Raw genomic sequence first — 26,575 nt, forward strand, 5'->3', positions numbered from 1 at the left:
TCGGGGAGGAATAGTCTCTCCGCTGTCGGGACATGGGGATGGCAGACCAAGAAATGTCCCGTCAGGAGTGGGAATGAGCCCACGGACCGTTCATCCCTTCTGAGGGACCATCCCTGTTGCTCCTTCAGCGGGGATTAATGCTATTTCTCTTGTTGTTGTCTTTCTTTACCACTGAATCTGCCCGGTCATCTCATTCCCGGCGGCTCCCTTTTTTAGCATGCGAGCCATCCCGTAACCTGGGGACTGTTGTCTGGTTCAACAGTCCTGTTCCTCTCTAGAGCGCTTAGTACAGTACTTGGCACGGGGTAACCACGCGATAATAACCGCAATAGCTGGGCCTGGGAAACATCACCCCAGCTAGCTGTGGAGATAGCTGAGATTTCGCCTCAGTCAATCCGTCAGGCAGTCCTATTTATTGAGCGCTTACTGCGTGCAGGACACTGTACTAAGCGCTTGGGAGAGTACAATACAACAGCCACATTCCCTGCCCACAGCAAGCTACAGTCTAGAGGGGGACACAGACATTAATATAAACAAAATTACTGATATGCACATATGTGCTGTGGGGCTGGGAGGGGGGGATGAATAAAGCGGGCAAGTCAGCAGGGGTGAAAGAAAGGATGAGGGTTTAGTCAGAAAAGACCTCTTGGACGAGATGTGCCTTCGGTAAAGTTTTGAAGTTGGGGAGAGTGACTGTTCAACCGTGTGTGTGCGGAGATGCCACTTTTCTGCCCGTGAAGAGGATAGGGAGGAACAGCTGCATGGCCGTATCTCTTCACACACACGGCAACAACACAGGGTGAAAGAGAGGGTTGTTTGCTTCTTGTGTGAAATCCTCACGCACAGGAGAAGATCTGCGCTACACCGGGAAGTGAGGCGACCGTTTTCCTCATCCTTAATGGTAGTCGTGGAGAGCATACTGTGTGCAGAGCACTGTACTAAGCGCTTGGGAGAGTACAACAGAACAGAGTCAGACATGTCTTCTGTCCACGATGAGTTTGCAGTCTAGACGGGCTATAGAGCCCCTAGAAGGATGGGCAAGGACTTTAATCCATTCATTCGTTCATTCATTCGTTCGTATTTGTTGAGTGCTTACTGTGTGCAAAGCACTGTACTAAGCACTTGGGCGCATATAGCTAACAACAAACAGAGAGATTCCCAGCCTACAGTGAGCTCACAGACTAGAGCTGGTTGGTAGCAAAGTCTGTGCAGAATCGAATCCATCAATCTCCTGATTTTGGCCTTGTGAGCAGGAAACGGGTCTACAACTCTGTTGTATTTTACTCTCCCAAGTGCTCAGTACAGTGCTCAGCACACAGTAAGTGCTACATGAACGCCACTGAGACATTACACGGGACTAGCCACTTGAATCTCTTTGTGTAGCTAGCCATCCAGCTGGGAATTCCCAGCCGAGAACCACAATTCGGGGGTTACGGAGAGGCCCGGATTTGCATTGGGAAACGCTCCGCCGATCCATTTTATGCCAACGGACTAGACCTCAGACCTCAAATTTTCTAGGCTTCCCTAGGTACATATGAAGACGGAAGGTATAATTTGATTAGGCTCGCACAGCTGTCCAAGAGGGCTTAAGTAATTACTTACACGGAGACCCACTGAAACAGGTTCCTTTGACCATAATTGGTTTTAAATGGATTCCATCTTAAATGGACCAGAAATAGGCGCATTCGGGTATGCCCAAGTACTTGCCCTATATGCATATAAAGCATATAATTGTGGTTTATTCGTGGTCTGTGCGAGATGGATATTTATACAGAGAAGCTCTTTGTGCAGGAGGGTAAGTACAGGCTAAGGGCTTCATCTTATTTTTCTAAAATTCAGCACCCTTAGTAAATGACAGCTTTCTTTATCTTCCTAAGTCACCCAGGGATGTTTCAAGCTCTAGATTCACGAACTATTTATTAATCCTTACGGTGAGCCATAACCATTCGCTACTCAGAGCCGCGTCAACTTGGAACCCACAGGTCGGCTACGGTTTCCTTACGTAGGGAAAAAAGCACCAACTTACCTCCCGAGCAGCCACTGGAAAGACACTAAAACCTCCTCAACCTACCGAAACATCCTAGACCCCGAAACGCCAGGCTCTCCTGGCTAGTCCGACTCTGAATCTGGATTTGCACCGACCACTTGCCGGACACGAAACTGGGATCGTTCTGAGGGAACAGTCTGCGGCTTCCGTTTCCCTTGGACAATAACTGCAGCCACACCTACGTGCCCTGCCTTCCGCTCCGGCCCGCTCCGACCGGAGTCCCCGTCCACGGTCGTTACGGCGGGGCGGGAGTCGGAGCCAACGTGAAATCCCGTTTGTTATTGCAGGGAGCCTCAAACGAGCTGCCTTCCCACCAGTGCAGAGAATAACTGGAAACATAAAGGTCAGCGGCGGGAGCCAAACGAGGGAAGGACACGAGGGCCCATTTCACAAATCCCCATTACATCATCCGAGGCGAAACAGAATGTGCTCGGCCCCAGGCCACGCGGGTCTGTTTTCGATGAGCCCGACGTTTCGCTTTTCTGGTGTGCGTGCGGGTGGGTGTTTGGGGTTTGTGATCTCCCGGCAAAATACAAACGAGTTCAAGGCTTGGGAACGCAAGCTGAATCCCAAGCACCGTAAGGCCGGCAGCCCAGATGGGCGACCTTCACCAAGGTAACCCGCCGCTCCGAGGGCACGGAGATGAAAGAACGCCCAGGAGGGGAGAGCTCTCCCGGCTTTAGGAAAGTCTGATGGGATCCGAGCGGGGCGGGGAGGGGGAGAAATCCCATTGAAGGATTTCTGGAAAATCCAGGCAGGGCGCAGTTTGCACATTCCTCCGTCTAAATGGACTGAGTAGCCACTTAATTTTTATTCCCTTTGAAACGGAGATGTTTTCTTTGGAATCGCCGTGACTGTATCTCTTTGCACACAGCGTGAAGTCTACGGCTGATTTGCTTGGCTGGAACATTCCTTCAAATACCTGAAACACTAAGGGTCTGTGTGTGCAGCCTGTAGAATGGAATGGAAATAGTTGCTATATTTAATACAGATTCATTCATTCATTCAATCGTATTTATTGAGCGCTTACTGTGTGCAGAGCACTGTACTAAGCGCTTGGGAAGTCCAAGTTGGCAACGTATAGAGACGGTCCCTACCCAACAGTGGGCTCTTGCCACTTGTCACATGCCTGCCCTGGATTAATAATAAAGGGAAACTGCAGGAAGGCCGAAATCGCACATCCAGATGATAATTCCTCCCCTCCCCGGTGTTATCTTACCCACCGCCCCCCGCCTAAGCGTGTGCCCTTCGGATGTCAGTCGTACTTACTTTGCACAGTGAGAAAAAAGTTCTTTCCCGGGGCTCAGTTCAAGTTTCTCTTCCGTCTGGTGCACCAGGTCCTGGCTGACTTCTGCCACATAAACTGGAGACTAGAACGAAGAGAGGACGGAAAAGGAAGAGAGGGGGTCACGGGTGGGAAAGAGCAGAGCCCTGGGCTTTTCTCTAACGGCTTCCCTCCATCCTATCCGTTGCCTCTAAGGGGTCGTCGACTGTGAGCAAAGGACGGACAAATCATCGGGCCAGAATCCGGCCATGGAACGTCGGATCCGACGGGAAAACCCTTCGGGCTCTCGTGGCCTCATCGCCGATCGCCTTGCCCGTCGGTAAAAGATGTGTGCTTTTCCAGGCACATGACGAATAGCCGACTTTACCCACTTTGCCATCAAAATAGACAGTATTCTCGCTCTTTCAGCCCATTCTCTGGGGCTTTGGTTTGGGGATTTGGGGGGTCCCTTATTAAACAAGGAGATTTTGGGGGTCCCTTATTAAAACAAGGTTTCCCGGTTTGATGTTGCCAGCGGTTAGCAGAGCAGCACCAACCAATTCTGCTCACAAACGGCACTGCACACAGTAAACGCTCAATAAATCCGATTGAACAAATGAACGAAGAGCTTGATGGAAGAAGTATTGGTCTTGGAGTCCGGAGACCCAGGTTCTACTCGGCTACACAACTTGCTAACTGTGTGATGTCTGGCAAGTCAGCTAACTTCCCTGTGCCTCAGTTTCCTCACCTGCAAAATGGGGACTAAATACCTGCTCTAACTCCTCCTTGGCGCCCTGTGGGACATGGAGTGTGTACAACCTCATTCGCCTGTATCTCCCCCACACTTGCTAGAGTGATTGGCACAGAGTAACTGCTTAACAAATACCATTATTATTATTAGTATCATAAATAAAGAATTATTTCTCTCCTCACCTTACCAACAGTTTGGGTTGGGAGGATTTATGGAATCCAAGGTTTCGGAACCAAATGTTCCGGAAAGCTGAAAAACGGGCCATGACTCCGTGACAAATATTTTAATAATTTAATATATCATGAGTACTAACAACAATAATAATAGTGATAAAAGCGATATTGATTACGCATTTATTATGGGCCAGGCACTGTACTAAGCACTGGGGTAGATATTCATTCATTCATTCATTCAATCATATTTATTGAGCGCTTACTGTGTGCAGGGCACTGTACTAAGCGCTTGGGCGGTACAAATTGGCAACATATAGAGACGGTCCCTACCCAACAGTGGGCTCACAGTCTAGAAGATATGAGCTAATCAAGTTGAACACACTCCACGTCCCACCTGAGGCTCATAGTCTTAATCCCCATTTTATGGAGGAGGAAATTGAGGCACAGAGAAGTAAAGTGATTTTCTCAAAGCCACACAGCAGGCAAGGGGCAGAGCCAGGATTAGAACTCAGGTCCTTCTGACTCCAAGGGCCAACCTCCATCCACCAGGCCACGCTGCTTCTTGGGGCTCTCGTGGCTTCTCCGGATTATTACTTATAATTTAGACCCTGCAGGTGGGTGGCAAGGGAAGGAGAAAAATGCTGTAGCAATATTTATGTGAATACGAAAAATTATTTATAGTAGTTTATATTAGTGTCTGCCTTCCCCTCTAGACTGTAAGCTCATCGTGGGGAGGGGAAGTGTCTACCAACTCTGTTTTACTGTACTCTCACGAGCGCTTAGTACAGTGTTCTGCATACAGTAAGCACTCAATTCCTTCCTCCCTCCCTTCCTTCTTTCCTTCCACACATATTCCTAGGGTGGCCGCTCAGAGCCATCAAAGTGGCCTTCTTCGTGGGTTCTAATCCCAGCTCCGCCATTTGTCAGCTAGGTGACTTTGGGCAAGTCACTACACTTCTCTGGGCCTCAGTTACCTCATCTGTAAAATGGGGATTAAGAGTGTGAGCCCCACGTGGGACAACCCCATCACCTTGTAAACCCCTCCCCAGAGCTTAGAGCAGTGCTTTGCACATAGTAAGCGCTTAACAAATGCCATTATTATTATTATTATTATTCAGGGCTGCAATGGGCTACCTTTAGCCAGATGACCCAGCAAATCCTTGGACATTTGGGACATCCTCCACGGCTACTGGGTGGGATTAAGACCAAAGGCCCTGCTGTTTCTCAACTCCAGCTCTAGGAACATCCAAAACAATGAATTCCTCTTCCCACTTAGACTGTGGGCATCATGCGGGACAGGGACTGTGTCCAACCCAATTAACTTGTACCCACCCCAGCTCTTAGAACAGTGCTTGACAAATAGCACTTAAAAAATACCATTAAAAAAATGAATTACCCAGTCCATTGGGCAAATACTTGTAGGGACACTGATGAAGCTGCCTCTGAAGGGCTCTCAGAGCCTGAAAAAATACCATTAAAAAAAATGAATTACCCAGTCCGTTGGGCAAATACATGTAGGGACATTGATGAAGCTGCCTATGAAGGGCTCTCAGAGCCTGTGGGCTGGTTTCTTAGGATGGAGATTATTATTATTATTACTTTATTATTCTAATTGTTATCAACAACAACGTTTATCATGTGCTTACAATGAATACAGCACTAGACGGGGAACGCTCAGTCTGGATAGGAGAAGAGAGACCTGTAGAACACCAAGGCTAAAATCCCGTCCAGAAGAGCAGGTTAAAATGCAACAATTCAAAATTCCAGAGGAAGTTTGGGAGAGTTTACCACCTCTCGGAAGGAACACTCTCCAAGCATCTCACCACTCCAGGCGGCCTGGTCATCGGTGATCGTTGCCTCAACTTTTCCAAGAGTCAGTGGTGGCAAAGGTGGAGACTAGTCTCTTGGGATTGGGGGTGGAAGGGTGCCTACTCACAGCTGGCTAAAAACTACCTTGGCAACTAGCGGATATACAGCCGAGAGCTGATCGTATCGGCAAGGATTTGCATTTTCACCGGGTGAGTATCGGCTCAAAATACCTAGAATTAACCCAGAGGAAAAAAGAAACGATTTGCCGTTCACGAAAATTCAACTCTGAGTTGCCCTGGCAAACAGGTAATAAGGAAAGCACTGCCTAATGAAATCCTTGGTTCAACCTCTTTCAATAATAATAATAATAATGATGGCATTTGTTAAGCGCTTACTATGTGCGAAGCACTGTTCTAAGCACTGAGGAGGTTACAAGGTGATCAGGTTGTCCCACGGGGGGGCTCACAGTTTTCATCCCCATTTTACAGCTGAGGTAACTGAGGCCCAGAGAAGTGAAGTGACTTGCCCAAAGTCACACGGCTGACAGTTGGCGGAGCCGGGATTTGAACCCATGGCCTCTGACTCCAAAGCCCGGGCTCTTTCCACTGAGCCACGCTGCTTCTCTTTTCCCAGGAATGGTAACAGAGAACAGAACCACTAAATCCAGCGGGGTGGAGAACGGAGCAGACACTCATTTACTGCTCTGAACATTTTTCCCTTGGAGGTTAGTATGCTGGTATTGATTATTTTGTTCTCTCGTCCTACTGTGATTCCTGAGCCGCTGGAAAGAGGCTCCCTAATTAGACAGGAGCTTCCATGGCCTTGTATTATTGGCATTGAGGCCTGCTCCTGGTATTTCTTTCCCTCCGCTCCTCTCCAGTTCACCATCCCTCTACAGCCGACTGATTGCCAACGCTCGTGGAGGGGAAACACGACCGAGAGAGGAACTGAAGTGGAGTCCCGAGTCTGCTAGTGTCCGGCACAGTGATATCAGCCTAAACTAGAAGTCTCTTTCTCGGATACCCTGAGATGTCTGGAGGGGGAACGCGATGGTCACTAGCTACACTGACGGCGGACTCACGGACCACAGTCGCAAATGACAATTTAACGCAGAGACTGATGGAGCCCACTGTTGGGTAGGGACTGTCTCTATATGTTGCCAATTTGTACTTCCCAAGCGCTTCGTACAGTGCTCTGCACATAGTAAGCGCTCAATAAATACGATTGATGATGATGGTCCTCGCTGAGAAGCCGCGTGGCTCAGTGGAAAGAGCCCGGGCTTGGGATTCAGAGGTCGTGGGATCTAATCCTGGCTCTGCCACTTGTCAGCTGTGTGACTTTGGGGGAGTCACTTCACTTCTCTGGGCCTCAGTTACCTCATCTGTAAAATGGGGATTACGACTGTGAGCCCCACATGGGACAACCTAATTACCTTGTATCTACCCCAGCACTTAGAATAGTGCTTGGCACACAGTAAACGCTTAACAAATACCATCATTATTATTATTTCTTATACTTGATAGATTTCTCTGTCTCTCTCTCTCCTGGATTTATCACTGAGATGGAGAAGCAGTGTAGATAGGAAGAGATGGGCCTGAGATTCAAGAGGCTTGGGGTCTAATTTTGGCTTAATCAATCATTCAATAAATCAATCAAATTTACTGAGTGCTTACTGTGTGCAGAGCGCTGTACTAAGCGCTTGGGAGAGTACAATGTAATAGACTTAATCCCTGCCCACAACAAACCTACAGTGTACAGGGGAAGATAGACTTTAAATCAATTACAGATATGTACATAAATGCCGTGTGGTGGGGGGAGGTGACTAAAGGGAGTAAATCAGGGCAATGCAGAAGAGAGTGGGAGAAGAAGAAAAGGGGGTTCAATCAGGGAAGACTCCTTGGAGGAGATGTGCCTTCAGTTAGGCTTTGAAGGGAGAGCATAATTGTCTGTTGGATATGAAGAGCGAGGGCCTTCTAGGCCAGAGCCATGATGTGGGCGAGAGGTCAGCAGAGAGACAAACAAGATCGAGGTACAGTGAGTAGGTTGGCATTAGAAGAGTAAAATGTGTGGACTGCATTCAATCGTATTTATTGAGCGCTTACTGTGTGCACGGCACTGTACTAAGCGCTTGGGGAGTACAAGTTGGCAACACACAGAGACGGTCCCTACCCAACAACGGGCTCACAGTCTAGAAGGGGGAGACAGACAACAAAACAGAACATGGGGACAGGTGTCAAGTCATCAGAATAAACCGAAATAAAGCTAGATGCACATCATTAGCAAAATCAATAGAATGGTAAACATGTGGAGGAGGATGGGCAACCCCTGGAAGTTCTTGAGGAGTGAGGAAACCTGGACTGAACGTTTTTGTCGAACAGTGACCCGGGCAGCAGAATGATGTACGGACTGGAGTGGGGAGTGGTAAGAAGTGGGGAGGTTAGCAAATCAATCAATCAATCGTATTTAGTGAGCGCTTACCGTGTGCAGAGCACTGTACTCAGTGCTTGGGAAGTACAAGTTGGCAACATAGAGAAACAGTCCCTACCCAACAGTGGGCTCACAGTCTATAAGGGGGAGCAAAGAGGTTGGCACAGTTATCGAGGCGGGACGGGATAAGTGCTTGGAGTAATGTGACAGTTTGGATGGAGAGGAAAGGGCGAATTTTAGCGATATTGTGAAGGCTGAACTGACACTATGTGGGTTGAATGAGGGAGATAAGTCAGGGATAATGCCAAGGTTATGGGCATGTGAGACAAGAAGGATGATGGTGTTGTCTACAGTGATGGGAAAGTCACGGAGGAGGGCATTTGCCTGTTATGTGACCTTGGGCAAATCACTTAAGTTCTCTGTGCCTCAGTTTTCTCATCTGGTGTTCCTTTAGTGAACCCCATGTGGGACAGATTGGGTCTGCTTATGCTGTATCTACTGCAGTGGCTAGTAGGGTGCCTGGCCCATAATAATAATAATAATAATAATGGCATTTATTAAGCGCTTACTATGTGCAAAGCACTGTTCTAAGCGCTGGAGAGGTTACAAGGTGATCAGGTTGTCCCACTGGGGGCTCACAGTCTTAATCCCCATTTTACAGATGCGGGAACTGAGGCGCAGAGAAGTTAAGTGACTTGCCCAAAGTCACACAGCTGACAAGTGGCGGAGCCGGGATTCGAACCCATTATATAATAATAATGATGATGGCATTTGTTAAGCGCTTACTAGGTGCCAAGCCCTGTTCTAAGCGCTGGGGGGATACAAGGTAATCAGGCTGTCCCACGTGGGGCTCGCAGTCTTAATCCCCATTTTCCAGATGAGGGAACTGAGGCCCAGAGAAGTGAAGTGACTTGCCCAAAGTCCCACAGCTGACAGGCGGCGGAGCCGGGATTAGAACCCACGACCTCTGACTCCCAAGCCCGGGCTCTTTCCGCTGAGCAACGCTGCTTCTCATATAGCAATGCTTCTCATAGTAAATGTTTAACAAACACATCACTAATAATGACAGCAATTCACTGAGGACCAAAAAGACGAATAAGGATTCAGGGTGTTGTTTTCTGGGGGTAGAAGGAAGGGTCGAGGGCTCTCAACCCCAAATCTGGTACGGGACTTGAGAGAATTTCACACAAATTCTACTTTAGCCTCTTTGTTTAAAAAGTTTATAAGGTTTCAGAGAATTGGGCTTTTTTTGGTGAGGAAGCAGCAGAGAAAAATCCATTAAAACATTTCACCATCTTTTAAAATCAACAGCGTTTTCTCAAAAGTACTTCTAAGTAAGGGCTGAGAGAATAAACAATTCCTCGTAATTCCCATGTTAGTAATTTAACAACCTATCTTAAATCCCTGCCTCCAGAACATAGAGTTTCTCTTCCATCTACTGTCCAAACAGTGGGAGGATCAGACACGTAATTTCCTCTTCTCCCACTCCCTTCTGCGTCGCTCTCGCACTTGGATTTGCACACTTAATTCACCCTCAGCCCCACGGCATTTATGTACACATCTGTAATATATTTATTTATATAAATGTCCCCCTCTAGACCGTAAGACTTGTAGACTTGTAGGCAAGGAATGGGTCTAATAACTATGTTACATTGTGCTCTCGCTAGCGCTCTGCGCTCAATAAATACGATCGACTCAAACCTTGGACGCCGTACTTCAGCTGTGGAAAAGCAGCAATGACTTAGGGAGAGGGAATCTGGATGCAGTACTAACTTCGCCACTGATTGGCTAGATAATAATAATAATAATAATAATAACAATGGCATTTATTAAGCGCTTACTATGTGCAAAGCACTGTTCTAAGCGCTGGGGAGGTTACAAGGTGATCAGGTTGTCCCCCGGGGGGGCTCACAGTCTTCATCCTGTGACCTCAGTAACGGACCTCAGTAAACACAGTCCTCTAAAAATGATCACAAAAGGGTCTGATTTCCCAAACTGATCAAATTAGGACCACAGACCAGTGTAGATTACCAGGATTCCGCTTCTCCGTAATAATAATACTACTAATAATGGCATTTATTAAGCGCTTACTATGTGCAAAGCACTGTTCTAAGCGCTGAGGAGCGTACAAGGTGATCAGGTTGTCCCACGGGGGGCTCACAGTCTTAACCCCCATTTCCCAGATGAGGCAACCGAGGCCCGGAGAAGTGAAGTGACTTGCCCAAAGTCACCCAGCTGACAAGTGGCGGAGCCGGGATTCGAACCCATGACCTCTGACTCCGAAGCCCGGGCTCTTTCCACTGAGCCACGCTGCTTCCCCATTCCACATCTGGGGTGTCCATTCAAATGACTCCTTGGGATTGGCGAACATTTTTCAAACGGCCAACCGACAGTTAAAAGCCTAATGAGCAGAATTAACAAGCATATAATAATATGTTTCGTTTAATGGCTATTGGGTTAAGCTCAGACTTTGGCACGACATGAAGTGATTACGTTGATCCAACCAAATCCCTTTCAAGTTGATCCAGCAAATTACACCTCTTTCCAGCACCAGGGTCAGTTTGACTAAAAATCATACCGGAGGCAGCGTTTAACATCTGGGATCCCCAAAATGTCAAAAAAAACCACGGAAGGGGAAGAGAAACACTAGAACTCAAAATGGCATTTTTTTCTTCTTTCTGCCTTTTGAATACAATTCAATATTGAAGTGTATTCGATACAATACAATATTGAAGTGTATTCAATACAATTCGATATTGAAGTGTATTCAATACAAGTCAATATTGAAGTGTATTCAATACAATATTGAATACATTCAACATTGGGTTGATTAAATGACTAAACAGGATCCTTTTCCTTAAGTGCACAGAAAGGAGTCTAAAGGCAGCTGAACCATATCACTAGAGGATTTGGTTTCTTAAACACTAAAGGACAACGCGACATTTTTCTTGGCTCCTCACTTGGTAGAAAGAGGCTGAATGAAGTACAGAAGCAACCGAGTTGTCTCGTGCTAACTAGTGCAATTTGTCTCTTTCCGATCGGAGAAGCCAGATGGTCACTGGGTTCGTGGAAAGCCAGAGGGATCAAGGCGGCAAGACACTCTGGGATCCTTTTCCTGGGCATTTGCCTTTGGGACCGACGAGAATACAAGGATTTATAAACAGGGAATATATTTACGTTGAGGCTCCGGATTTGAACGCCAGAGCTTTTTCTGAACCCTGGGTAAATCGTAGCCAATTTGAAATGGTTAGAAATTGCTCTCCCACACTGTCCCAGCTTGCCTAAACATTAGGTTCCTGACAAAGGCTCTGCATGTCAGTATGGAGGCTTTCAACGGTGCGCTATCACAATTCTGCGGAAATGCAGACTATATTTTGCTGAGGCCGAGACTGATGTCAAAAGACTGGCTCCCATCGCCTCTACCCTCAGTCACCTTTTCCACGAAGAACACTACACAGTCATTTCAGGTGACTGTTCATACCCTTTACACTCAGAGACATCTCTCCGGGAGTCTCACAGATCTCTCGGTTTGTGTGCTTCCCTCCCAAGTTCACTTTCTCGGAAAGACACTGTTTCCTTCTGATGCGTCGGTGGGAAGGGAAGGAGCATGGCCTAGTGGACAAAGCCTGGGCTCGGGAACCAGAGGACCTGATGATAATCCAGGTATTTGCTTGCCGTGTGACCTTGGGCCAGTCACTTCTTTGTGCCTCAGCTTCCTCAACTGAAGAAGGGGGATTTAATACCTGTTCTCCCTGCTGCTTAGATTGTGAGCCCCACGTGGGATAGGGACTGTACCTGACTTAACTTGGATCTACCCCAGCACTTAAAACAGGGCCTGATGCTCAGTCAGTGCTTAGCAAATACCACACAAAAAAGAAGTAATTCACTCCACGAGCTGAAATAGCAAAGCTGCCATATAACAACCGCCAGCCTTGGCTCCGTTTGAGGCTGATCCTGGTGAGGGAGGGGGAGAGTGGGAGGGGACGGGTGACCCCCCAAACCTTCTGACTCGGAAGATAACACCGCTGCTTGCAACGAGTTGCGGCTCACCGACAACTTTCCCCCTCTGGCCTAGTGGAAAGAGCGGGGGGCTGGGAGTCAAAACAACAAAACACATAAGGTTCACAGTCTCAAATTCCCATTTTACAGATGAGGGAAATGAGGCCCAGAGAAGTGAAGTGACTGGCCCAAGGTCATACAGCGGACAAGTGGTGGAGCCGGAATTAGAACCCATGACCTTCTCCAGAAACGGTCTCTTTTGGTAACACACGCTCAGATCCGTCAGGAACGTTAACTATCCTTTGGCAAGCCCACGACACGGAGTAAGGAGGTGACATTGAATCATTTTGTGTTATTTCCAAAGTTGTTTTGGATAGTACACGCAAAAGTTCAGCATATGCTACGCTTCAATTTATAAAAACATCCCGCCAGTTACCCCAACACTAATTAATAGTGGTTCGGTCAATGGACAAAGGGTCAAGACACAATTTTTCCCGCTCTATCTCCAGACGCAAGCACTTATGCCTTAATGATGTGTATATTTTCAGATGCGGGCAGCTGACATTCCATGTGTAAACTACTTGCAATTTCTCAGCGTGGCCTCGGTTTTAGCTCTCGCAGAAAAGGGCAGGAGGGACACAAACGCTTTAAAACTAAAATGTCGGGAGGGGAAAAGCAAAGGCACCAAAAGTCCAGTTCTTAATGTGAGTATGGAGACTGGTGTTGGGTTTACTGGTTGCGGGCTGAGAACGTGGCTACCAACTCCGTCGCAGTGTACTCTCCCAAGTGTTCAGCACAGTGCTCTGCATATGGTAAGTGCTCAATAAATTCCACTGATTGATTGATTCTTCTCAAGTGGGTTCAATCATGACAACAATTTGATTCTTCTCGAGGGGGTTCAATCTGGCCAACAATCGCCCTGCCGGTTACCGTTGTTTGGGGGAACTTGCTCTGCATTTGCCCTGATTCTTTGATGAGAGGAAAGCGAGGTGGCCTAGTGGAAGGAGCAGGGGCCCGAGAGACAGAGGACCTGGGTTCTAATCCCACCTCAGCCACTGGCCCGGACAAGTCACTTATCTCCTCTCGGCTTCCTTAGCCGCATCTGGAAAATGAGGATTCGATATCTGTTCCCCCTGCCACTTCAGAGGGTGTGGGATTTGTGTTGGACCTGATGATCTTAAATCTACCTCTTTGCTCAGTACCACGGTTGTTGGCTCATAGTAAGCACTTAAAAAAATATCCCAATTATTATTCTTATTGATGCAGAGCTCGACTCTGGTCAGCTCTCCCTCTCTTCCCACCCCCAATCCATCCAAATCTGGGGTGAAGACCCAAACTCGGGTCAGCCAGTGCACAACGGTCAGTAAGTCGGGGCAGGCAGGGACGATCGGAACAACTCTTGAGACAGTGACCTAAGAGGTTGGGGAGGGATGGTTACATGACCGGACAACAGTTACATGGGTGGGAATGGAAAAGGCCAGGGAATGTGTGGGGAATGGTGAGACCGGCTACCGAGGGTGAGCCGTGATGATGTGGGTAGATGGAATAATAGAAAAATCAAGCCATGGGAATAGATTGGCGAGAGGCAGGGGCCAGAGATGACACGATACGAGGCAGGAGGGGGAGGACTGGTGGGACAGGATGAGTCCCAAGCGGCTTCTGGGATTTGGAAAGAGCTCCCCTCTTTCCCTTAGGTCTCCTCCAGGCTTCATCCCAACCCACTTGGCCTCCAGGAATCGGAGGGGGAGACCAGCAGCCGGGCGCCGGCCTAAAAGAGCCCCATCCTGCCGATCCCTCCGGCTGGCACGACCAATCTGCTCCTCTTCCTCTCCCCTCACCCCCAAACTGCAGCCAGTCTCACTGCCCCAGAGGTAGGGCATTTGGAAATCCAATTCCAAATTGGAAGTTCAATCGTATTTATTGAGCGCTTACTGTGTGCAAAGCACTGTACTAAGTGCTTAACGCCGAATGCTTCCTTAGCCAGTAAAGTCAATATGGAGTCACTGAGAATCCCTGCACAGTCATCCCGCTTTAGGTGGGGTTCATTCATTCATTCAGTCGTATTTATTGAGCGCTCACCGTGTGCAAAGCTCCGTCCTAAGAACTTGGGAGACTATCCCGGCTCCGCCACATGTCTGCTGTGTGACCTTGGGCGAGTCACTTAACTTCTATTACTCTATTTATTTATTATTACTCTATTTATTTATTACTCTATTTATTTATTTTACTTGTACATATCTATTCTATTTATTTTATTTTGTTAGTATGTTTGGTTCTGTTCTCTGTCTCCCCCTTTTAGACTGTGAGCCCACTGTTGGGCAGGGACTGTCTCTCTATGTTGCCAACTTGGACTTCCCAAGCGCTTAGTCCAGTGCCCTGCACACAGTAAGCGCTCAATAAATACGATTGATTGATTGATTGATTCTCTGAGCCTCAGTTCCCTCATCTGTAAAATGGGGATGATGACTGCGAGCCCCACGTGGGACAACCTGATCACCTTGTATCCCCACCCAGCGCTTAGAACAGGGCTTTGCACATAGTAAGCGCTTAACAAATGCCATCGTCATTATTATTATTACTATTATTATTACAATGTGACAATAAACAGACCCATTCCCTGCCTTCACTATGTTGCTACCTGAAATGTCTCTCGTGGGGGATGTTCGGGTTCCAGTTTTGGCCAGAGTGGTCGGAGAGCCTCTCGGCCGCGAGGATGAAGATGGTGGAGGATGAAGACGGGAGAGGAGGAAGAGGAGAGTGCCCGGGATTTTCCTTCACTAGCATCAGGAGTAGCCTGCAAACTGACCAGGCCTTCCTAGGCTATGGATGGAATGACCCACTACGGCTGGCATCTAGCCCATCAGGGTCAGAGGGCACCACCAGAAAGGCCAGTGCTGGCCTCATCAGGGTTGCCCGCTGCCCCCTCCTTCCCTGAGTCATCCAAAATTTGGGATGCTTTCTGGAGTCATCCAAAAATCCAGCTGGAGTGAAATCGGATGCACTCCGAAAGCACACCTGGGTTCCCGACAAGGAGTGGAGGCGGTCACCAGAGAGCTGGCCCTGGAAGTTGTTTAACGACATACTTGCTCGGGAGTCCATCAATCAATCAATCGTAATTATTGGGCGCTTACTGTGTGCAGAGCACTGGACTAAGCGCTTGGGAAGTCCAAGTTGGCAACATCTAGAGACGGTCCCTACCCACCAGTGGGCTCCCAGTCTAAAAGGGGGAGACAGAGAACAAAACCAAACATACTAACAAAATAAAATCCTAATCCTGGCTCTGCACTTGTTTGCTGTGTGAGCTTGGGCAAGTCACTTCACTTCTCTGGGCCTCAGTTCCCTCATCTGGAAAACGGGGATTGAGACTGTGAGCCCCACTTGGGACAGGGGCTGGGTCCAACCTGTATTGCTTGTATCCACCCCAGCGCTTAGCACAGGGCCAGGCACACGGTAAGCGCTTAACAAATACCACAATTACTGTTATCATTATTACCACCTCGCTAAATTCATTCAATCGCATTTATTGAGCGCTTACTGTGTGAGCTCACTGTTGGGTAGGGACCGTCTCTATATGGTGCCAACTTGGACTTCCCAAGCGCTTAGTCCAGTGCTCTGCACACAGTAAGCGCTCAATAAATACAATTGATTGAATGAATGAATGCAGAGCACTGTACTAAGCACTTACTAAGCTGCTGGTAACTTAACTCACTCCTCTGCCCCTGTGTAGCGTCTGACAGCCTGGGAGGCCGATTGTCCCTGACGATCTGTGGATTGATTTCAAGGAGCGGAGGCTGCATTCCTTCAACGTTCAACATGTGCAGGTGAACTGTTATTTTAATAGAAAATTATTCTTAGCAAAGTGGGGGACTGGGATTTGAATAAAAGGCACACACACACATTATTGGGAAAAGAGTGAGTCGTGAAATATGAAGTTGTGCACCATTCGAAGTTCTCAAAAAGTAAAACTGCAAGGGTGCTAAGTACACAGTCACGTTCCGATGTTTTCGGGAGCAGGAGAAAGCAGCTCCCGTTGGCATGTGCATGCCTTCTGCTGGAGGATTATTAATGATAATAATAAAAATAGCGATAATGACAATGGTATCTGTTAAGCACTTATTATATGACAGATACCGCACTGAGTAGTAAAAGACAAGTAAAGACAAGATAATCAGGCTACACCCAGTCCCTGTCCCATGGTCACAGTCTAGGTAGGATGGCAAACAGGCCACTTTCCAGATGAGGCAACTGAGGCACAGAAAAGTCAAGAGACTTGCCCAAGGTCACGCAGCAGGCAGAGCCAGGATTAGAACCCAGGTCCTCTGACACTCACAGGCCAACCCAGAGGGAGAAACAGGGCCAGCACTGCGATCACAGGGATCCAGTTTGCCCATGGCTCAGGAAAACCTCAACTTGGTCCTAGCTAGCAGGAACAAAAATGCTTGCCCTCTTGACCAAGAGGGTTCCTGCCTAATTCTCAGTGGAAAGGCTTCTTAGAGAAAACAGGTCTACATCACAGCCAACTGCTACATTTTAAGTAATCAACAGCGGAGACGGTCCCTTTAGATTCCTCCCTGCTCCTTCCCCAGAGTCAGATGAGGTAAACCTGCCTCATTATTATTCATCAATAATAATATCATCATTATTATAATAATAATGATAATAATGACGGCATTCATTAAGCGCTTACTATGTGCAAAGCACTGTTCTCAGCGCTGGGGAGGTTACAAGGTGATCAGGTTGGCCCACGGGGGGCTCACAGTCTTCATCCCCATTTTACAGATGAGGTAACAGGCACAGAGAAGTGAAGTGACTTGCCCAAAGCCACACAGCTGACAAGTGGCGGGGCCGGGATTTGAACCCGTGGCCTCTGACTCCAAAGCCCGAGCTCTTTCCACTGAGCCACGCCGCTTCTCTGCAGTCAATCAAGGAACGTTTCATTTAATTCCACAGAGATAGGATCGGGGAGAGGTTGGTGAGGAGAAGGCTCTCTCTCTCTCCCTCTCCCTCCATCAATCCTGATTTAATAATAATGATGGCATTTTCTAAGCGCTTACTATGTGCAAAGCACTGTTCTAAGCGCTGGGGAGGTTACAAAGTGATCAGGTTGGCCCACGGGGGGCTCACAGTCTTAATCCCCATTTTACAGATGAGGTAACGGTGGCACAGAGAAGTTAAGTGACTTGCCCAAAGTCACACAGCTGACAAGTGGTGGAGCCGGGATTTGAACCCATGACCTCTGACTCCAAAGCCCCAGCTCTTTCCACTGAACCATGCTGCTTCTCTGCAGTCAGACAATCCTGGAGCATTTCATTTAATTCCACAGAGATAGGAATGGGGAGAGGTGGGTGAGGAGAATTCTCTCTCCCTCTCCCTCCCTAAATCCTGATTTAGTAGATCAGTACCAAATACCAATTAGCAAAAAGAAGATCCCTCTTGTCTAAGGGGAGCCACTGGCTCACAGCAAGCGGAGAGCCTTATTTCTTTTGATGTGATTTAAAACCTGGCAGTAGAATAGGGAGAGAAGGGTTAGTCTACCTTTTCAATCCAATTCTTTAATAGCTGATGGAAACCCCCTCCCAAGTTGACGTCAATCTGTCTGCTGAACTGATCATGAATACACACGTGGGAGAGATCAACTATGTTTCTCAAAAAAAAAAACCAACCCCCAAACTCAATCATCTCTGCATCCTTTATTCACCCCTCCCTCAGCTCCACAGCACTTATATACCTATACATAATTTGTTTATTTGCATTAATGTCTGTTTCCCCCTCTAGGCTGTAAGCTCGCTGTGGGCAGGGAACACGTCTACCGACTCAGTGACACTGTACTCTCGCAAGCGCTTAGTACAGCGCTCTATTTCAGCAGGTCTTTGGCCTCCAGAGTGCCATGACTTTTAGAAGTCTAAAAGTGCCTTTTAGACTGTGAGCCCACTGTTGGGTAGGGACTGTCTCTATATGTTGCCAACTTGTACTTCCCAAGCGCTTAGTACAGTACTCTGCACACAGTAAGCGCTCAATAAATATGATTGATTGATTGATTGATTACCCACGAGGGCTTTTGATTCACTTGTTGGAGTCCCCGCCCCGTCAAGTTGCCCTCCCTCGACCAACACGCTACTTCTGAACTCCTACCTCAATTTTGCTCCATATTTTCAGTCGTACAGCGCGAGCATTCTCCCATCTACGGCATTATGGTTTAAGTCCCTGAATTACGAGGGCCCGTTCTCCTCTGCAGGGGCCCAAATCGGGCTCACCATTGGTAAATACGAAGCTAAGTATGAAAGAAGAACGGATGCAATGAGGTCCTTCCTTTCTGCAATAAAGAACTTCAAAAGGTGACATCTTAAGACCAAAGAAGGGAGTCGGGGCGGCAGGCTCGCAGAAATATCCCCCCGGTCCAGGGCTGAACCTCAGGGGGTTGTGGACTCTAACCACTGCTGCTTCTGAAGGCGACTACACAACTCCAGCTTGGGACCACGTTATAGTAATGGCATTTGCTAAGCGCTTACTACGTGCCAAGCACTGTTCTAAGCACTGAGGAGGAATACAAGGTAATCAGGTTGTCCCATATGGGGCTCACAGTCTTGATGCCCATTTTACAGATGAGGGAACTGAAGCACAGAGAAGTGAAGTGATCACACAGCAGACAAGTGATGGAGCCGGGATCGGAACCCACAAAGTTGCGCTCCATCCACTATGCCGTCCGGCTTCTCACGCTGCATCTACCCCAGCGCTTAGAACGGCGCCTGGCACATAGTAAGCACTTACCAAATGCCATAAAAAAAGGAGCTGAGTTCTAATCCCATCTCCGACACTGTCTGCTAAGTCACTTTGGGCAAGTCATTTCACTACTCGGGGCCACGGTTTCCTCATCTGTAAAATAGGGGTTAAATTAAATGAATCCCCTGTTGGGAGTGGACTGTGTCCAACCTGATTATTTGTATCTAACCCAGCCCTTAGTTTGCTGAATTCCTGCTAGCTACAGTTCCCTTGCTCTGCTAAAGTGGAAGTCCGATGACATCATGGAAAGAAACTCTTTAAGGCAACAAACGCGATTTTCACGTATCGCTGGCTCTCTCAGGGGAGAAAAACCCGCTCCCGCCTTCGCTGATTTGGGTACTGGTTCTCCCCCGAACCTTACTGAAATCGAGAGATGTCAGAATTCAGGAAAACCCCGCAAGCCTCCCTGCTCAAGATCTGGAAACGCCGCAAGCTCCCACAGAGTTAATCTGAGACCGGCAGTTCTGCGAGACTCCCAGCGAGACAGGAAAACCCCCAAACAACCCAGAAACCGGCCCTCTGCTTTCTCTGGCCTCGTTGAAAAAGAAAGGGAAAAGAGACTCCCAAATGAATCAGTGGGGCTTCATCAACGAGATCACACAAACTAGCGGAGTGGAGAAAGAAGTGTATGGTGGGCTCTCTGCATAGGGAAATTCTGCTCTTCCTCAGCCGTGACTGATGGACAAACTCAACCTGTGTAGGGGTATTTCAATTCTGATGTGGCGATGTTGAATCCTGTCCAGGCTGAGGATGGGTTACACGATTTTAAGCTATTTCAGAGGCAAACGTCTGGCCTGGGGATTAGGTGCTTTCTATACGTAGACCTGCCTTGATTTTTTTCTTCCCTTCTTTCAATTTAAAGCCAAGGAGATGGAGCGCCAAGTTTCCTCCTCATTAAAAACACAGGGTCCCGGTTTTCAAACCACCTTGAGACAGAGAAGGCTGTTAGAAGATCCTGGTCCGAAAACATTTTTCGCCAGCGATGTCTTCATCCCACAGGATATTTATTACCTGAGAGCCAGAGAGCTATCTCTAACGTCTCTTGTGCGTTTTGGGGCCCGAGTGAAACAACACACGCTCCATGCGTGTGTCGATCACCATCCACAGACACTCTCCTGATGTGGTGACTTCGCTGCTCCAATCGGAGTGTCTGGTTCTCGCTGACCACATCGTAAATCTGCCAAGCACATTGAGAAAAGGCGACGTAGTGAAATTCGGGACGCGGGGAGCCAGGGTCACGGTTCTGCCCCGTCTCCAGCCTCTTTGAGGGCGGCAGAAGCCCTCTAAACGAAGAAGAGAAAACCGTCCCTGCGGACTTGAGAAGGACAACCGGATTTTTACGGTGAGGATCATGAGCAAGTGAATGCACCAGAGCAAGGAGCTGCAGTGGGGAGAAACTGAGGCAGGAGATTTATCCAGGCCCGCAAATAGATCAGGCCAGACTTAACAGGCCTGAGGCCGGGGGGCGGGGAATACAGTCCAAACAGGGGTGGGGAGTGCGATTCACAGCCTCGGAAGAAGGCATTTCATTCGATTGTATTTACTGAGCACTTATCGTGTGCCGAACGCTGTACTAAGTGCTTGGGAGAGTACAATACACCGATAAACAGATGCATCCCCTGCCCACAACGAGCTTACAGTTCAGTTTAGAGGGAGCTTACAGTCTAGAGGGAGGTAGGCCGGTGGCGAGATTATAATTATGACGATTATGATTAGAGAAGCAGCGTGGCTCAGTGGCAAGAGCCGCGGCTTGGGAGTCAGAGGCCGCGGGTTCTAATCCCGGCACCGCCGCTAGTCCACTGGGTGACTTTGGGCGAGTCACTACACTTCTCTGGGCCTCAGTTCCCTCATCTGTAAAATGGGGATTAAGACTGTGAGCCCCACGTGGGACTAATGGATCACCCTGTATACCCCCAGTGCTTAGAACAGCGCTTCGCACTGGGTAAGCGCTTAACAAACACTGTCATTATTATTGTTATGAATTTGTCAAAAAAGTTTCCACCTTCTAGACTGTGAGCCCGCTGTTGGGTAGGGACCGTCTTTCCATTGAGCCCCGGGAAGCAGCGTGGCTCAATGGAAAGAGCCCGGGCTTTGGAGTCAGAGGTCATGGGTTCAAATCCCGGCTCCACCAACTGTCAGCTGTGTGACTTTGGGCAAGTCACTTCTCTGCGCCTCAGTTACCTCACCTGTAAAATGGAGATTAAAACTGTGTGCCCCCCATGGGACAACCTGATCACCTTTTAACCTCCCCAGTGCTTAGAACAGTGCTTTGCACATAGTAAGCGCTTAACAAATACCATCATTATTATTATTATATGTTGCCAACTTGTACTTCCCAAGCGCTTAGTCCAGTGCTCTGCACACAGTAAGCGCTCAATAAGTACATTTGAATGAATGAATGAAAAGTTGTGGGATAGCAGGTGAGAATCCCGGCTGGATTTATCGTACCAATTGTTCCCAGGCATATTCTTCTCTCTGGAGTCTTGCGCTGGTCTCTTTTTTGGGGAAAACAAAATAGTACTTCTAATGCATAACTGTATCTCTCCAGATCCTGGAGCTTGAAAAAAATATGCTAAACCCCCCAACTCTCAGAAAAGATATGCTCTCGACTGCTGCTTCTCTGCTTGCCAAACCCCCGCCCGGGGTTATAACTCGGGGAGGGCCACTAAAGAACCCACCTAGAAAAATACAGATTACCCCACAGGCACCGGAAAAAGTACCTGAATGTCAACTGGGATACTCAGACCTTTCTCCCGCTCTCCTTTGAGAATCTTATGTTACCCCTAATGATAATAATAATAATAATAACAATAATTGTGGTATTTGTTAAGCCCTTACTACGGGCCAGGCACTGCATTAAGCACTGGGATGGACACAGGCAAATCACGTTGGATCCAGTTCCTGTCCTAATGAGGGCTCTCGGTCTTAAATCCCTATTTTACAGATGAGGTCACTGAGGCCCAGAGAAGAGAAGTGACTTGCCCAAGGCCACACAGCAGAGAAGGGGCGGTGCTGAAATTAGAACCCAGGCCCAAGCTTTACTAGGCCACGCCACTAGTGGCAAGACGAACGTGCCTCTTCTGTGGTTTTATTGTTTAATTCTCATGGCCGTTTTCGCTTGCCCCTCGCACACTTTGTAGGTCTCCTTGAATTTTTTGAGGGCCCGGGCCTCTGCGCTCGGGTTATTTTGCAAACTAGGATGCTGGACTAAGGAATGAAAGATGACGCAGAACGAAGAAACAAGTTCAGAGGAAACCCCTTTACATTGGCAAGCAAAACGCACCAATGCCTGTACGCCACTCACAAGGATTAATGGCAATGATAGTAATAATAACAGTAATAAAAATAATGGCAGTACTTGCTAAGCACTTATTATGCACCAACCACCGTACTAGCCCTGGGGTAGATTCAGGATAATCAGGCTGGATTCAATCCCTCTCCCAAATGGGGCTCCCAACCTAAGTTATCTAAAAAAAAGGCTACCTCAGCTAGGGAATGAGAACTGTTCCCGTGACTATTTGTAAGAAATGAACACAGTGGGATCACCAGAACTAGCCTTGGTCCTCCTTCGTTTGGAGAATCGGGAGAATTCAGTACAATTCACCATCACCAACGGTATTTATTGAGCGCTTGCTGGATGCAGAGCACTGTACTAAGAGCTCGGGAGAGTACAATACGACAGAGTCGGGAACCAGCATCGTCATCATCATCAATCGTATTTATTAAGCGCTTACTGTGTGCAGAGCACTGGACTAAGCGCTTGGGAAGTCCAAGTTGGCAACATATAGAGACAGTCCCTACCCAACAGTGGGCTCACAGTCTAAAAGGGGGAGACACAGAACAAAACCAAACATACTAACAAAATTAAATAAATAGAATAGATATGTACAAGTAAAATAAATACATAGAGTAATAAATATGTACAAACATATATACATATATACAGGATGGCCTAATGGCAACAGCACAGGCTTAGGAATCAGAGGATGTGGTTTCTAATTCCGGCTCCGCAACTTGTCTGCCGGGTGACCTTGGGCAAGTCACTTCACTTCTCTGGGCTTCAGTGACCTCAGCGGTAAAATGGGGATTAAGACTCTGAGCCCCATGTAGGACAGGGACTGCGTCCAACCTGCTTACTTTGTATCTATGCCAACTCTTAAAGCAGTGCTTGGCACATAATAATAATAATAATGATTGCATTTATTAAGCGCTTACTATGTGCAGAGAATATACAAGGCGATCAGGTTGTCCCACGGGGGGCTCGCAGTCTTCATCCCCATTTTACAGATGAGGTAACTGAGGCCCAGAGAAGTGAAGGAACTTGCCCGAAGTCACACAGCTGACAATTGGCAGAGCTGGGATTTGAACCCATGACCTCTGACTCCAAAGCCCGGGCTCTTTCCACTGAGCCGCACTGTTTCTCCTAGAAAACTCTTAAAGAATACCATAATTATTATTATTATTAGTCAAGGTCCCTGCCCATACCAAGCTTACAGTTGCAAGGTAAAGGTGCCTTTGTTCTGAAAACTCCCCCTTCTCCCTGGATTTTTTTCCCTAGGAACAGCTGCAGTTTGCTTTATCCCTGGGGAATCTCCTTCCGCCCTCCTCCTTTCCCACTAACATACTTGGGCAGGAAGGGAAATAGGACCTGCAGGGGGAAACTAGACTCTTCCTTAAAGTCCAGCTGCTCACTCAGCTCCAGGAAATGGGGACCTTGCTGTCCTTAAGTCCCATTCCAGGGTGTGACGTATTTATTACTCTATTTATTTATTCGTTTTATTTACTTATTTTACTTGTACATATCTATTCTATTGATTTTATTTTATTTCTTTTGTTAATACGTTTTGTTGTCTGTCTCCCCCTTCTAGACTGTGAGCCCACTGTTGGGTAGGGACCGTCTCTAGGTGTTGCCAACTTGTACTTCCCAAGCGCTTAGTACAGTGCTCTGCACACAGTAAGCGCTCAATAAATATGATTGATTGATTTTCAAAGAAACTGCCAGAGAGGAGGCGAGGCTCAAAATCATCAAATACGCTGGGAGGCCTAATATCATTGCTATTATGACTGTTAGCTTTTTTGTTGAGTGTACACTTCTTGGCACTGCACTAAGTACAGAGGAACAGACAAAACACAACTTAACTGCAGACAGGTCTGGCTCACGGGAGTTTGAAATCTAAGAAGGGGCGGTCGGCAAAAACATCCAGATCGTAATAATAATAATAATATATTTGTTAAGCACATGCTATGTGCCAAGCACTGTTCCAAGCACTGGGTAGAGACAACTTAATCAGGTTGGACGCAGTCCCTGCCCCACATGGGGTTCCCGGTCTTGATCCCCATTTTGCAGATGAGGGTGCTGAGGCCCAGAGAAGTGAACTGAATTGCCCAAGGTCACACAGCAGACACGTGGCCGAGCGGGGATTAGAACCCAGGTCCTTCTGATTCCCGGGCCTGTGATCTATCCACAAAGCCATGCTGCTTACCCTTGCTCAAGCCCCTGGAGCTGGGGGAAGGCAGGGTTTGGGGCCTAGATTGGCAGGAATCCCTTCTGGAAGGAGACCCAGGCCCACAAATCCCCAAATGGCCTGGCTCCGCTGACCAGAGGCCGGAACCGTGGCTAAAAATAAAGACTTCTTACACGGACCCCAAAAGTTAGCTGACTGCAGTTTCATCAGAATTCCATTTTGGCTAAACACTGTGACTAGTCTGATGATAATAATAATCATGATTGTGGCATTTGTTAAGCGCTTACTATGTGCCCAGCACCGTTCTAAGCGCTGGGGTGAATACAAGCGAATCGGACTGTCCCACGTGGGGCTCACAGTCTCAATCCCCATTTTACAGATGAGGTAACTGAGGCCCAGAGAAGGTAAGTGACTTGCCCAAGGTCACACAGCAGACAAGTGGCAGGAGGTGAGATAAAAGGTAATTGGGTTGGCCACAGTCCCTGTCTCACATAGGGCACGCAGTCTCAATCCCCCTTTTTACAGATGAAGGAACTGAGGCCCAAGGGGATTAAGTGACTTGCCCAAGGTCACACAGCAGACAGGTGGCGGAGCCGAGATGAGAAGCGGCGTGGCTCAGTGGAAAGAGCCCGGTCACGGGTTCAAATCCCAGCCCCGCCGATTGTCAGCTGTGTGACTTTGGGCAAGTCCCTTAACTTCTCTGGGCCTCAGTGACCTCATCTGTAAACTGGGGATTAAGGCTGTGAGCCCCTCATTGGGACAACCTGATTACCTTGTAACCTCCCCAGGGCTTAAAACAGTGCACATAGTAAGCGCTTAATAAATGCCATCGTTATCCTTCTTGACTGTGAGCCCGTTGTTGGGTAGGGACCGTCTTTATACATTGCCAACCTGCACTTCCCAAGTGCTTAGTACAGTGCTCTGCACACAGTAAGTGCTCAATAAATACGATTGAATGAATGGGAACCCAGGTCCTTCTGACCTCCAGGCTCGCGCTCCATCGGCTAAGCCACACTGCGTCCCGAAGACGCAGCTGAGCTGAAGAGCACATCTCTGCTGGGGAGTAACAGCGAGAGCCAAAGCCTGATTAGCTAATCAGCAGCTCACCCTCATTTAATCCATTCGCGACCCGAGCGATTCGGCTTTTGGAATGGCAAGCGCTGCTGATTTCCACCCCGCCTACCCGGAGGAATGACCTTCAGCCGAGAAAAGCTTCGCCCTCTCCGCTTCCCGTTCCTCCGCCAAAAGAGATGCAAGAAAATGCAGAGTGGGAAGAGTACCTCGAGAGAGAAAGATGGAATCGGGCAAAGATGAAAAATGACATATTGAATAACGAGGCTCGTTCGGCGGCAGGAGTAAGAATACGCTTCAAAAAGCACAGGGCTGAAAATATCGAGAAACTGGATGGTTCGACTGGATGGCTATCCTGTCAAAGGCAGCTGGGGGAGGTGGGTGTCGAATGAATGACAAAAATTGTAATTTCCTTTCATTCAAGGGTTTTTTTTTTAAAAAAAAGGTGAATATTTCTCAAAGACCCAAACAAGAACTTGCAGCAGACCTTATTTTTGTATAAATAGAAGGCCTCAGACATGGGCTGATCAGAATTTCCCCTTTTGAAAGAATAAACTTCCCTGCCTTATCCTATCATTGTTTATAAAAACAAAGGGACAACTTGTATTTCTGAAGACAATTACTGTACTTCACTCAGTAGAGCACAGAAAACAACACTCATGCCTGCGTGCCTTCCGAGAGAAAATGAGTTAAAATAATGCGTCTCACACGCTGGACTTCATTTTAAGGATATTTCTAGAGGACAGGGGAATGAGGAGAAATCTGTTTCAAAGGACGACTCCAGCTCTG

At 47.8% G+C, this 26,575-nt stretch overlaps 1 protein-coding gene across 2 annotated transcripts in view; it reads right to left on the reverse strand.

The window, feature by feature from the left end:
* Positions 1-26,575, reverse strand: part of GRK5 (G protein-coupled receptor kinase 5) — a 285,939-nt gene that overhangs the window by 44,518 nt on the left and 214,846 nt on the right. The window contains exon 5 of one of the 2 annotated variants that reach the window (XM_038758122.1): positions 3,317-3,417. In XM_038758122.1, coding sequence (XP_038614050.1) covers positions 3,317-3,417 — 101 coding nt within the window. Of the gene's footprint in view, positions 1-3,316; positions 3,418-26,575 lie in introns of those variants that run through there. The other variant, XM_038758123.1, reaches the window with a different exon arrangement.

The sequence above is a fragment of the Tachyglossus aculeatus genome, chromosome 16, assembly GCF_015852505.1.
Source record: "Tachyglossus aculeatus isolate mTacAcu1 chromosome 16, mTacAcu1.pri, whole genome shotgun sequence".
Taxonomy (NCBI): Eukaryota; Metazoa; Chordata; class Mammalia; order Monotremata; family Tachyglossidae; genus Tachyglossus; species Tachyglossus aculeatus.